The 13,894-nt window shown below is 44.4% G+C and overlaps 2 protein-coding genes across 2 annotated transcripts; one reads left to right on the top strand and one right to left on the bottom strand.

Annotated features, from left to right (window-relative positions):
- LOC101088096 (late cornified envelope protein 3D) lies at positions 1-1,253 on the bottom strand. Its single transcript, XM_003990655.4, has 2 exons — positions 970-1,253; positions 1-577 (listed from the first exon to the last, which is right to left on the bottom strand). The coding sequence occupies exon 2, from the start codon at positions 558-560 to the stop codon at positions 270-272; it is 291 nt and encodes a 96-aa protein (XP_003990704.2). The 5' UTR covers positions 561-577; positions 970-1,253; the 3' UTR covers positions 1-269.
- Positions 1,254-11,069: 9,816 nt separating this feature from the next.
- On the top strand, positions 11,070-11,825 carry LOC111561964 (late cornified envelope protein 3A-like). The gene is given in 3 exon segments (XM_045034856.1): positions 11,070-11,118; positions 11,513-11,682; positions 11,685-11,825. Coding segments are annotated over 2 exon segments (294 nt in total). The 5' UTR covers positions 11,070-11,118; positions 11,513-11,529.
- The last annotated feature ends 2,069 nt before the right edge of the window (positions 11,826-13,894 follow it).

The raw sequence follows: 13,894 nt of genomic DNA, 5'->3' as shown, positions 1-13,894 counted from the left end.
TAACAGGAACAGAACATTTATTTTTTCATGACCTCAGGCACAGGTGCTGACAATCACTGGCAGGTGCAGCAGGAAGGGGGCTGTGCCATCCTGGACCAAGCAAGGATAGCTGGGACCCTCCCCAGGGATACCCCCAGCTCAGCCTCAGCAAGAGAGAATGGGGGGTGCAGGAAAGGCTGTGTACTCGTGGGATGGGAAGGATGGCTTTTTCTGGCCCTTTGGATTCCCATTTCCTCTAGGAGCTCTTGTCTCAGCATCAGGATCCCAAGTCAGCAACCACCCACAGAGCCATGGCCACACCCAGAGCCCCCGGACTGCAGCGCACTGCCACCATCACAGGAGCTGGAGCTGTGGCGCCGGCATCCATGGGATCCGTGGTGCCTGAGGTGGCCTAGGCAGCAGTCACCCCCGGAGCTGAGGCCACAGCTGCCCTTGGAGCCTGGAGCACAGCTGGAGGAGGCTGGGGGCAAGCACTGTGCTGGGCTCTTCGGGGGGCACTTGGGCGATGGGGGGCACGTGGAAGGAGGCTGGCACTGCTGCTGGCTCTGCTGGCAGGACATCGCGGCAGGAGGTTGATCTGGAACAAATAAAAGAAACATTTTTTTATGTGAACACAGAAGCTTCAGACAAAAGTCCCTTCTCTGGGTTTTGTCAAACACTTGTCCCCATGACCAAACTGCTTCCTAAGCCAAGCTGTGTGAGACAGACATGGGGACACGGAGTGGACACGCACACTTAGACACCAGATAGGTCTGTGTGCACCCCTGACCACATACTCAGAACAAGAATGGAAGGAATCTTGAAGACCTGTGGCTTTGAGGGTTCACAGCCCCCTGACAGGTGCCTCAGTGGCTCTTTCCCTCACCACCACCCCCTCCCCCACTGCTGCCCCTGTCTGGGTCCCCTCCTGCTGGTTCTGATCACATCTGGGCTTGTCTTCCCAAAGCTCCCAGCTGAGGGGACACTCACCAGATACAGAGGAGGCAGGATGAGGCTGTTCCTGAGGATGCTGCAGGTGAGGAGCCCAAGGTAGGAGCACTTTTATCCTGTGGCTGGGTTTGTCATGCAGACTGGAGCCCTCTGCTGCTTTCACAACCAGGGGAGGGGACAGCCTGGCATGTTGGACTAGGCTTTCAGCCTTTTTCCTGGGCACTTGCACAATGTCCAATTAACAAGGTTCAACCAGGAAGCTTGATGACTGCCCACATACATCCCCCTGGGAACTGCTGGGAACCTAACACTAGTCTTTCCCGCATTCCTTTCTGAACCCCTTCCTTCCTCCCTCCCTTCCTTCCTTCCTTCCTTCTACTCACATTACTTAGTTCAGATTCTGTTTCATGTACCCTCCTGGGAACAGGTATGGCTATGAAAGAATTTTCTTCTTGTATTCAGAAGTCTACCAAGACAGACACATAGATAGATGAAAAATTCATAACACAAATTCCAAGTAATAAAATGTAATTTAATCTGTTCAGTGTCTCCAGGCTGCCCCTGTGACCATGACCTTCTCAAGTAATCCACTACTACCTCTTGAGCCCTTGGCTTTGAGATATGGGCAAGGGTGGGGGACTGGTGTTACAGCCCTCCCTGGGGAGCCCTCAGAAGACCTCATGGTACCCAGGGGGCAGCAGAGAATTTCACAAATGAAAGGAGCAGAGCCAAGTTAGGTGTTGATGCACAAATAAATAAATTGTTCAGAACCGAAAATGTTTACTTTCTCTAAGTGAAGTCATCTAAACTCAAAACTTCTCACATATTTGAATCTATTAGTCAAGGAAAGGTAATTAGGACTACACAAACTGTAATTATATATGATGCAAATAATTCTTACTATTAAAAGATATTATATCACGGATTTATATTTCCTACTGAGAAAAATGTTCATGGCCTTTTGTGAACTGGTAAAAAGCAGTACACACAGTTAATTAAATGGTATTTCCAATGCAGTCTTTTGTATAGGGGATGTGTCTTATTTAAACCTATAGGACTGGTTTCTTGCCTTTAGAGTATTTCATTTTCCTCACCTCACTGTAAAACTTACCCACACTGAAGCAGGATCCCAGGAGTTGTTTCAACTCCCCACAGAGGAAGAACTGGCAAGGGGCCTTTGGAGTGTTAACTCAGGGTGGGGTGGGGGTGAGGGTGGGGCAGAATTGCACCCTCCTGACATTCTCTTGTCTTCCAGAGAGGCTCTGGACCCCCTGAGGCCAGGCTTTCAGCCTCATCCTCAATTCTGCTCAGAGGCCACTTCCCTCACTCCATGGGAACACGCAACTAGATACTGGATTGGAAAGAGCAAAATATGAGGGCGAAAAGAGGCATCATTTTCGTGAGGTCTCCAGTGAGGTTGCACAGAGAGGGGATAGAAAGTCATTTCCATTTTCATCAGCTTTGCTGGGCAGGTGACCCTTAGATAATGCCACAAAAATAAGGCTACTCTCCCTCCTGGTGCACCTGGGGGGTCCTAGCTACAACTGGTGTCCTAGTGTAACTATTCAGTGGAGTCCTGGTTTGGCCAATAATATCAAAGATTGGCCTAATGGAAGCGATGCTAACATCACACTTGGAGCCTCCTGAATATGCAGCCTGACCTTGGGGTGTGGCCAGGAGAGGGACATCACCCACTGTGTTTTTTCTCACCGACCTGATACTCCTAGTGCTAGCCCTCACCGCTTTATCTCATTCAGTCATGAATTCCCCAGTTCCTACGTTTGATATACCTTGAATGAGCATGAGCTGTGGGTCAGGCACTGTGTGCCACACGGGGCATGCAGACAGAGGAGCGAGAACAGCCTGTCCTCACACGATGGGCAATCCAGCAGAGAGGAGGAAGACAGATGGTGAATTACAGCTGTAGTGTCCATTAAGGAGAAATTGCAGGTGCTGCGGGCATGTAAAGGGAAGGCCTAATCTAGTCCAGGGGTTCAGATCTCTGCAAAAAATGGATAGTTTAGCTTTAGCCAGGGGTTCAACAGAAGCAAGTACAAAGGCTCTTTTTGGTCTACATGGTTTTAATCTTGAGTCATTAGGCAATAGGGGTTGGAGGGTCACATCTGTCTTCATGGTAGAGTAAGTTGCAAAGTTTCTGAGTGGCTCTGAGCAGGGAGATTTTCCCCTCTTCCCTGGAAATGCAAGTGGACTTCTATGTGGCTTCCTCTGGGCCCATCCTTGGTTTTCCTTGTCTTAGGGAAGAGGCTGTTTTAGTCCTGGAGTTGCTGCTCACTGATCTGAGGTCCACGTCAATGAGGAAGAGGAGCTCCCTCTTCACAAGCCGTCACATGTCTCCCAGAGCAGCTGTTCCACAGTCCTGCAGAGCAAGCAATGTCCTTAATGGCAGAAGCACAGCAATGAGGCAACCACCAGGTGGCTCCTTCCTGGCCCAGAGGATAGTTCCCTGAGGGTCAGTGCTGACAGCAGCCCATCCCCAAGAGCCCAGCACCCTGGGGCATGGAGCTATCAGAAGGAACCCTGCTTATTTCTGCTGCATTGTCTCTTAACTGCACTCAGAAGAGGTAAACCTTGGTTCATCAAGAATAAGAAATGAAGCAAACACAAAACTCTTCTCCCTCATCTCAAGGACAGGACCACGAAAGGACAGAACTGTGTGAAGCCTCTTCCCAGGACAAATGGCTCAGAATCTCTCAGAAAAATGGGGTGAGGCAGTGTGAAAAACTATCACCTAATCTTCTAATTTAAGGATATTTGATCCTGGCTATTCTCGTACCAACTTAGATGGGGTCTAGCATTTATGGCATGGAAAGTATCTCCTCACAACCACTGAACACATTCCATATGGATCCAGGTTCTAACGTGATGCCATTTTGTGACTTTTCTTGGTATGAGAATTTCAATGCAAGCCCCAACCCTGAAACCACAGCACCTCAATACTCGCAACTCCTAAAGAGATCCTGAAAGAGTCCCAGATGTCTTCCACGTGTATTAAGACATTATAGAGGAAGCCCTGCCATGAACACCATCATGTGGAAGTAGAAAGCTAAGAATTTTATGGAAAATGTCAGAATAGAGGATGCTTTTCCTGGCAGAAGAGTGGGGAGGGGTGGCTCCTTAACTCCTCTGGGCAGGGTGGACTCTGAGGATGTGGGCAGGGTCAGGACAGGAGGAGCCAGGTGCACTGTGTGGTAATGAGAGCTGTGTGGTGACATAGGTGCCTCTATGACCATGTGACACATCCCTTTGGAGGTTCCAAGAAATTACATGGAGCCACTTAATGACTATTTAGACAGCAGGTTATTTCCAGCTACTGTGATTTGAGCAAATATATTTATTGTGATCTCATCTTGAACTCATATGCTGAAAAAAGCTTATGTTTAGGTTGCACATTACATGAGCCATTCATAACTTGTAAAATTATGCCTCTTTTGTAAATGTAAAAAATTTTAGATGAGCCAGAAATTTTACAGAGTCTTGGAATAGTTGAGATACTACTACATTCACATCAGACTAAAGAGAAAATAAAAACATATAATCATCTCAATAGATGCATAAAAACATTTGAAAATATCCATTACAATTCATGATTAAAAAGAAAACTCTCAGAAAGGGGAACCTGGGTGGCTCAGTTGGTTAATCACCTGACTCTGGATTTTGGCTCAGGTCAGGTCTCATGGTTCATGAGCTCGAGCCCCGAGTAGGGCTCTGCACTGGCAGTGCAGCCTGCTTGTGATTCTCTGTCTCTCCCTCTCTGCCTCTCCCCTGCTCATGCTCTCTCAGTCTCTCAAAATTAATAAATAAGCTTTAAAAAAGCCTTCAGAAAGCAAATAAACCTAATAAAGAGCTCCTCAACCTAATAAAGGAGCATCCTCAACCTCATGAAGAGCTCTACCCCTAATACAATACTTAAGAGAATGAATGCTTTCCTCCTAAGATCAGGAGTAAGGCAAGGGTAGAAAGTTATGGAAAAGAACACAGGTCCAAAAGTAGACCCAGAATACATGATTAATTTATTTTGAGCAAAGGTACTGTCAATGAAAACTGAACAAACCTTTTTGTTAATAGCGCTTTATTTTATTTCATTTTTAAAGTAGGCTGCATGTCCAACTTGAACTCATGACCCTGAGATCAAGAGCCCCACACTCTACCAACTGAGCCAGCCAGGCACCCCTAAACAAACCTTTTAGAATTTCTTTTAAAAAGGAAGAGTTTTATTCAAGTCTAGGTGAGAACAGCTGACTAGGATACACAATCTTCACAAAGAAGAGAGTGCTCCTGAGAAGTGTTTAACGAGGGGTTACATATGTTTTTTGTTACATCAAGAGTTACTAACCATCATGATGAAGGAAATTTCAGAAAATTACAAACTTTATCTTAAGCTTTTAGTATGTGCAAGATTGCAGGCTTTGGAGGCGTGGGAATTGAATTTAAAGAGACTTTTACTCTTTAGTTTGAAATGTGTGCTTTAAGGTTATTTGTTTAAAAAGCAGATGCACAATGTGTGCTCGGGGCAGAAACAGAGCCCATGCTCTGAAGTTTGGTGAAGTCATTCTGACCTTGGTAAAGGTATAGCTTCCCAGGGAGCTGAGGATCATGGCCCACAAACATTAAAAGTTGAAAATTTCTGGGGTGCCTGGGTGACTCAGTCGGTTAAGCGTCCAACTTCATCTCAGGTCATGATCTCACGGTTCATGTGTTTGAGCCCCACGTCGGGTTCTGTGCTGACAGCTCAGAGCCTGGAGCCTGCTTCGGATTCTGTGTCTCCCTCTCTCTCTGTCCCTCCCCCACTCATGCTCTGTCTCTCTCTTTCTCTCAAAAATAAAAAAACATTAAAAAAACAAAAAATAAAAGTTAGAAATTTATCAGTACAAAGGCATCTGAATGGAAAGACAGTCATTCCAACGAATGGTGCTGAAACAGTTGGACAACCATATTTAAAAAATAAATTATATCTCATATTATATGTAAAAAATTATTATATATAAAAATTAACTCCACATTAATAATGGATCAAAGGGTAAAACAAAACATTATAAAACTTCTAGAGTAAAGCATAAGAAAAAATCTTTGTGACTTGAGTTACACAAAAAAATTTTTAGAAATGGCAATAAAAGGGTGATTCAAAAGAAAACCTTCATAAACTCAACATTGTCAAAATTTTAAAACCCTGCTTTTGATCCTTTTTATGGGTGAGTAATATTCCACTACATATATATATATATATATATATATATGTGTGTGTGTGTGTATGTATATGTATGCATATATATAATACCACAACTTCCTTATCTATTCATCAATCCATGGACACTTGGGCTCTTTCCATAATTTGGGTATTGTTGATAATGCTGCTATAAACTTGTATGGAAATGTTCAGTAGTGATTGAAGCTAATATTACACTGTATGTTAACTAACTGAAATTTTAATAAAAATTAGAAAAGGAAGGGCCTTAGAAATAATGCTCTCTTTAGATGACAAAATAAACAATAAAACAAAAAACAAAGCAAGCAAAAAACTGCTTTTCAAAAGACACTGTTAAGAAAAGGTAAAGAAAATTCACAGACTTGGAAAAAACATTTGTAAAATACATATGCAATGAAGGACTTATGGCTAGAATGTATGTTAAAATGCTCCAAAAATAGGGACTCCTGACTCAGTCAGTGGAGCATCTGACTCTTGATTTCAGCTCAAGTCATGATCTCAGACTCATGGGATCAAGTCCCACCCACATCAGGCTCTGTGCTGAGCATGAAGCCTGCTTAAGATTCTCCTTCTTTCTCTCCCTCTGTCTCTCTACCCCCCTTGTGCTCTCTTTCTCTCTCTAAAATATGAATACATACATACATACATACATAAAATGCTCAAAAAAAAATAATAAGAAAATAGACAACCTGGTTAAAAAATGGGTGAAAGATTTGAACAGACATTCCAACAAAGAAGATATATGAATGGCAAATAAATACATGAAAAGACCCTTAACATTATTAGTCATTAGGGAAATAAATATTAAAAGAAAAATGAGATACCACTCTACATACATTAGAATGGCTAAAATAAAAAAAAATAAATAACTGGGGCGCCTGGGTGGCGCAGTCGGTTAAGCGTCCGACTTCAGCCAGGTCACGATCTCGCGGTCCGTGAGTTCGAGCCCCGCGTCAGGCTCTGGGCTGATGGCTCAGAGCCTGGAGCCTGTTTCTGATTCTGTGTCTCCCTCTCTCTCTGCCCCTCCCCCGTTCATGCTCTGTCTCTCTCTGTCCCAAAAATAAATAAACGTTGAAAATAAATAAATAAATAAATAACTGATAATACCAAGTACTATCAAATATGTGGAGCACTTAGTTCACTCAATCATTGCCAGTAGGAATACAAAATTGTACAACCACTTTGGAAAATAGTTTGCCAGTTTCTTAAAAAATGAAACATACCCTTATAATTTGCCCCAGAAACCCTATTCTTAGATATTTAACCATGAGAAATAAATTTTATATTTACAGAAAAACTTGTAAGTCAGTATTTATGGTGACTTTATTAAGAATTTCCCTGAACTGGTAGCAACCCCAGTGTCCTTCAACTGGAAAATAGATTAAAAAATAATCTGTACATTTGGGGCACCCGGGTGGCTCAGTCAGTTAAGCATCTGACTTTGGCTCAGCTCATGATTTCATGGTTCATGAGTTTGAGCCCCATGTTGGGCTCTGTGCTGACAGCTCAGAGCCTGGAGCCTGCTTCAGATTCTGTGTTTCCCTCTCTCTCTGCCCCTCCCCTGTGCATTTTCTCTCTCTCTCTCTCTCTCTCTCTCTCTCTCTGTCTCTCTCAAAAATAAATAAACATAAGAACATAATAATAATAACAAGATACATTTACACAATATAAAGCTACTTAACAAAGAAAAAGGAATGAAGTACTATTACATTAAAACAATACAGATGAATTTCAAATGCACTATTCTAGGTGAAAGAAGCTAGGCTTTAAATGCTACATATCATGTAATTGCAATTACACAGCATTGTGAAAAAGGCAAAACTATAAGGACTGAAAGCAGATCAGTGGTTGCCAGGGACTGCATGGAGGAGGGGTTCACTATATAGGGTCACAAGGGAATGTTTTGGGGTGATGAAACTTTTCGTTGCTTTTTTACATGGCTGTATGTGTTAGTCAAAGCTCACAGAATTGTGTACCTAAATGGATGATTTTTTTCTCTGTGTAAAATAAATACCTCAAAAAATCTGACTTAAAAATAGAGAAAAAAATTTTAATATTTTTGAGGAATGCATGTAAATATGATAAAAATATGTCAGAAGGGAAGCAAAGAATAGTAAATACAAGACTCAGAATGGTGATTACGTCCTCATTTTCATGTGGGGAGTGGATTTTGGCATTTTTGCTATTTAAACAATGGTAGGATAGATAGATGATAGATAGATGATAGATAGATAGATAGATAGATAGATAGACAAATTCATTAAGAGAACCTTGCATGGACTGATGATGAACATATATTACAAACCAAGATGTCAATCCATATCTGTGCACCTGAGATCTGATAATAACAGAGCTAAGTGGAACTCCAGGAGTAAATATCTTCCCAGAATACTACTTTTGAGCTTACTCATCTCATCTTCCTCTTTCACAGCATCAGTCATTAATTGCCATGGAAAAGGGCTGATCCTTGTTTGTTTCTTTGTTTATTCAGTTATTTCTAATATGTCTGTCTTAGGAAGCTTATCCTGGAGCTGGGCCTCAGATAAAGTACTTCCTGCTCCAGAGCTAACACACAGGTTATTAGGTCATAAAATCCTCTCATAAAACCAGGTGAGTGTCTTCTCCATGTGTGACCCCAGGTTCCTTACAATGTCAGGGCTGCTGAGACATCCTCATACCACAGCTCAATGCAGCCTCCCCAGGCTCTGGGCTGTGGGCTCAAGTGTTCTGTGAGTTTGGACTGAGGACTCTGTTCTGAGAAGGAAAGTGTGGACCCTGAGGTGGGCAGTTTCCAGATTAAGTAGCTCATCTGGAGAAAGGAAAGGAGGGATATCTGAGGATATGGAAACAAGGCACTAAGGCAGGGATTCAGGCATGGGACTGGAAAGAAGCCATCTTCAAGTCCATTCTTGAGGAACAGAAGCACTTTGCTGACAAGTTTTAGAGTGGCTTGGGTCACATTGATTGGGGACACCTGTTACACCAAAAGTGCAGCCCCATAGCAACTCAATTTCCACATCGCTGGGATTAAGCATAGCCTCTGTGCAAATTTCTGGAGAACCACACGACATGGAAAATACTAATTCCCTCTGCAGCCGGTCTGGAACCCTGAGACAGTTCCACTTCAGTTTACCCTATAACACCTACATTTAGCCTTAGGGTTCAGTTATCACAAATGTAAATACTTTGTTGTTGTCCTAACTGTATGCTTGTGTGAAATCATACTCAGAGACAAACTGGGATCTCCTTTGAAGCAGAGAGGACAGCAATTGTGCCCTGCTTTCCCCTCCCCACTGCCAGCACCCAGCTCTGTACCCCAGGACCATCTAGGCTCCCACATGGATCTTCAAAGAACTTTAGGAATCACTGATTCAGAATGAGTAAGTTGTGGATTGGAGAGAAAAAGAAAACTATAGCCTATGAATTTAGTATCTACAAATGGGTATTTAAGCTAACAACAAATCAAAATGTAATATATTACATTTGCTATAATGAAGTTTTATTTAATTTAATTAAATTTAAATATGTGAATGTTGAAGTCTCAATGATAATTTTATTTTTGTTATATATAATGTATATTATCCATTTTATTATCATATTTGAGATAAAATTTGTTGAGGAATATATGTGTAATATCACAATTAAATCAAATGGAACAATAAGGGCGCCTGGGTGGTTCAGTCAATTGCGCATCCAGCTCAGGTCATGATCCCAGGGTCATGGGATTGAGCCCCATGTCGGGCTCTGCACTGAGCATGGAACCTGCTTGAGATATTCTCCCTCTCTCTCTCTCTCTTTCTCCCTCTCTCTCGGCTCCCCTCCCCTGCTTGGTGCTCTCTTTTTCTCTACAAATAAAATGAATCTTTAAAAAATGGAAAGATAGTATTCAGTTTACATAAAGCTTAGCCATTATGAGGTTTATGCTATCAAGCAAGGCCCACATACCACCTCCACCACCATCAACCTCACAATTACCAATCATGTTTGCAAAATGATTCATTATCATCATTTGCATAGTTTTTCCTTAGTTCCTCCAAGCACATGGGCCACTATCTTCTATCACCTTCTACAGTGTTAGAATCAATAGTATATATCCCACAGTCTGAGAGATGTGGACACATGGAACAACAATGAAGAGGTGGATCTATTCTTTACTTCTCCTCCTCCCCCTCCTCCTCCTACTTCTCGTCCTCCCCATTTCCCTCTTCCCCCTTCTTCCTAATAATAGCAGTTGTGAATCTTGTCCCATCAAAAGTTGTTGGTCCCTTCTCCACTCTAACTTTTATGCTGTTCTCCCTACTACCATATGGGAACCAGGAGGTCCCCCTAGGAACCTTTCCCTCTTAGACATGAACTGGCTCCCAACCTCCATATCTTATCCTACCCATCACACCCTCACAGGACAATGACCTTGTTCAGCTGTCACCTCCAGAAAACATCACCCTTCTGGTGCAATGGGGGACTGACCTCCAAAACCTGGGATCTTAGGCTTGAGGTCTTAAGAAACACTTCTGTTTAGCATTTATGTTATCAGATGCAATATATTTGCTTTTCCATGTGATTGTCCATGATCTGTGAGGTACTTAAGGGAAGAAATGTGTATTATCTCTCTGTATTATTAGTGTTGCATGTACTAAAAAGGGACAGAGCCTATGTCAAAGCATGGAAGTGAAGGACTGAATAAGGGCACAGCAGCTGGTCCAAAGCAGACTAAAGTGGGAAGTAATTTGGTAGTCACAGGACATCCTGGTTCTACCTTAGAAGAATTTTAGGGTCATGCCCAGGAAGACACTGGAGGTAGACAACTAGGAACCATGCCAGGCTGTCCCCTCCCCTGGTTGTGAAAGCAGCAGAGGGCTCCAGTCTGCATGACAAACCCAGCCACAGGATAAGAGTGCTCCTGCCCTGAGCTCCTCACCCGCAGCATCCTCAGGAACAGCCTCATCCTGCCTCCTCTGTATCTGGTGAGTGTCCCCTCAGCTGGGAGCTTTGGGAAGACAAGCCCAGATGTGATCAGAACCAGCAGGAGGGGACCCAGACAGGGGCAGCAGTGGGGGAGGGGGTGGTGGTGAGGGAAAGAGCCACTGAGGCACCTGTCAGGGGGCTGTGAACCCTCAAAGCCACAGGTCTTCAGGATTCCTTCCATTCTTGTTCTGAGTATGTGGTCAGGGGTGCACACAGACCCATCTGGTGTCTTAGTGTGCATGTCCACTCCGTGTCCCCATGTCCGTCCCACACAGCTTGGCTTAGGAAGCAGCTTGGTCATGGGGACAAGTGTTTGACAAAACCCAGAGGGAAGGGACTTTTGTCTGAAGCTTCTGTGTTCACATAAAAAAATGTTTCTTTTATTTGTTCCAGATCAACCTCCTGCCGCGATGTCCTGCCAGCAGAGCCAGCAGCAGTGCCAGCCTCCTTCCACGTGCCCCCCATCGCCCAAGTGCCCCCCAAAGAGCCCAACACAGTGCTTGCCCCCAGCCCCCGCCAGCTGTGCTCCAGGCTCCGGGGGCAGCTGTGACCCCAGCTCCGGGGGGTGGGGGGCTGCTGCCTGAGCCACCGTGGGTGCCACGGATCCCATGGATGCCGGTGCCACAGCTCTGACTCCTGTGATGGTGGCAGTGGGCTGCAGTCGGGGGGCTCCGGGTGTGGCCATGGCTCTGTGGGTGGTTGCTGACTTGGGATCCTGATGCTGAGACAAGAGCTCCTAGAGGAAATGGGAATCCAAAAGGCCAGAAAAAGCCATCCTTCCCACCCCATGAGGACGCAGCCTTTCCTGCACCCCCCATTTTCTCTTGCTCAGGCTGAGCTGGGGTTGTCCCGGGGAGGGTCCCAGCTCTCCCTGCCTGGTCCAGGATGGCATAGCCCCCTCCCTGCTGCACCTGCCAGTGATTGTCAGCACCTGTGCCTGAGGTCATGAAAAAAATAAATGTTCTGTTCCTGTTACCCTGGGTGATTCCTGTGTCATCCCACTCTGCCCCTACCCTCAGTTCTTTTGCCAACACTACCCAGCTCTGTGGACAGAATCTTCATTCTGGATCAGGAATAAGAGCAGATCAGTTCTCCGCCCCACACTTAGAAGGGAAGTGGAGAGGTTTTAGGCCTGATGGAGACAGAGGATGAGGGGTGTATTTATTTGAAGCCCCGCAACTCTCAGTAAAGGGACAGATTTTTCCTGTGAAATCTGAGTGTTGATCCAATCTGGAAATTGCTATTGTGTGATAAGGTACTTGTATTTATTTTGATAAACTATTTCTGTGTCCTAATTAAGAAACAAGGAATCGGGAGGCAAATGAACAAAATACGCAGAGGAAGAGCTGAATGAAAAGATGGAGGAAGGAGACAGAAGCCTCCAGAAGGAAAGTTAAACTAAAGGGTCTGTGAAGTGCAGGAAGAGAGATGGAAAGGAGAGAAGTGTTTAAATTAATAAGGTCTGGAGGGAGTGATGTGGGAGAAGTTCCATCAGTGAGATGGTAGGAGTGTGTGACATTTAAACTTTAGGAACAAGAAAAAGGGAGAAAATGAGTAGTGCTGCTGGGATTATAAATGTATGTAATTTCAGGAGCAAACATTTATTAGACCCTCAGCTCCATGCATGCCTACAGTGGCAAACCTGGAGAATGGGAGCACACTGGCTGGCAGGGCCCGGGAAGCAGCCTTGGAGGCTCAGAAGTGCCCCTCACTGCCACTCTCAAGAACTGATGGCTATCCCTCTGGTTGAATCCAATCTAAGTGGAAAGGGATCAGGGTTAACCCACAGAGCTGCCTGCTGGGACACTGGAGAGATCTTGGGAAACCAGAAATGACAAAACAAATCTTTCAAATGAAGTCCCAACGGGGAGTTCCCAGCAATGGAGGAAAGTAGATTCCCCAAACCTGAGCAGGGTGACACCACGTCCTAACCCTGGACCCACTTATTCACTCACTGCATTTTTATTGAGCATCTATGTGCTCAGTTCTAAGCATTAAGGATACAGCAGAGAATCAGAACAAGTTTCTTCTCTCCGGCACTGACATTCAAATAGGTGTGTGGGTGACAGTCCCCGATATTACACGATGCAGAATGAAACGCAGTGGCACTCTATTCAGTTGGTCATTTACCTTCTGGGACACTGAGGCTGGTCTAATAATCCTAGAGAAGACATCCAGCCTGGGCTTTGAGATAGTGGCTTTGGTGGAGACCAAAAAGGATGTGAATATCTGCTAGCTACCACATCAAAAGACAACAGCCAAGAAAGGAGAGGGCACGTGTTGTTAATATTAATGGGACCATGCTGGTGCACAAGCAGCCTCTGTCCCTGTGTCCTCCCCTCCCTCTCTCCGCAGCCCCGCTGGAAAACCATCTGCTCAGGTTCTCCTTTTCTCCCATGAATATCATTTATTTGATCACCTAAAAAGGGACAGCTATCCTCTAGGTTTAATGCAACAGGATAACCAGACAAATCATTTTCATCAATGTTTATAAAAAACAATAATTCTTCATAACCACTATAATTAATATTTGCGACTTAAAAGATCTTTTCCAGGGCACCTGGGTGGCTCAGTCAGTTGAGCATCTGACTTTGGCTCAGGTCATGATCTCACGGTTCATGAGTTCGAGCCCTGCATGGGGATCTGTGCAGACAGCTCAGAGCCTGGAGCCTGCTTCGGATTCTGTGTCTCCTTCTCTCTCTGCCCCTCCTCAACTTGTGCTCTGTCTCTCCCTCTCTCAAAAATAAATAAACATTTTTTAAAAAATGTTTCTTA

This window comes from Felis catus, chromosome C1 (assembly GCF_018350175.1).
Source record: "Felis catus isolate Fca126 chromosome C1, F.catus_Fca126_mat1.0, whole genome shotgun sequence".
Classification (NCBI taxonomy): Eukaryota; Metazoa; Chordata; class Mammalia; order Carnivora; family Felidae; genus Felis; species Felis catus.
Note: the sequence above shows the minus strand (reverse complement) of the source record. Positions and strands in the feature narration are given on the sequence as shown.

Bases quoted from the DNA above. Each gene is read 5' to 3' on its own strand.
- LOC101088096 (XM_003990655.4), bottom strand. From the start codon at position 560: ATGTCCTGCCAGCAGAGCCAGCAGCAGTGCCAGCCTCCTTCCACGTGC.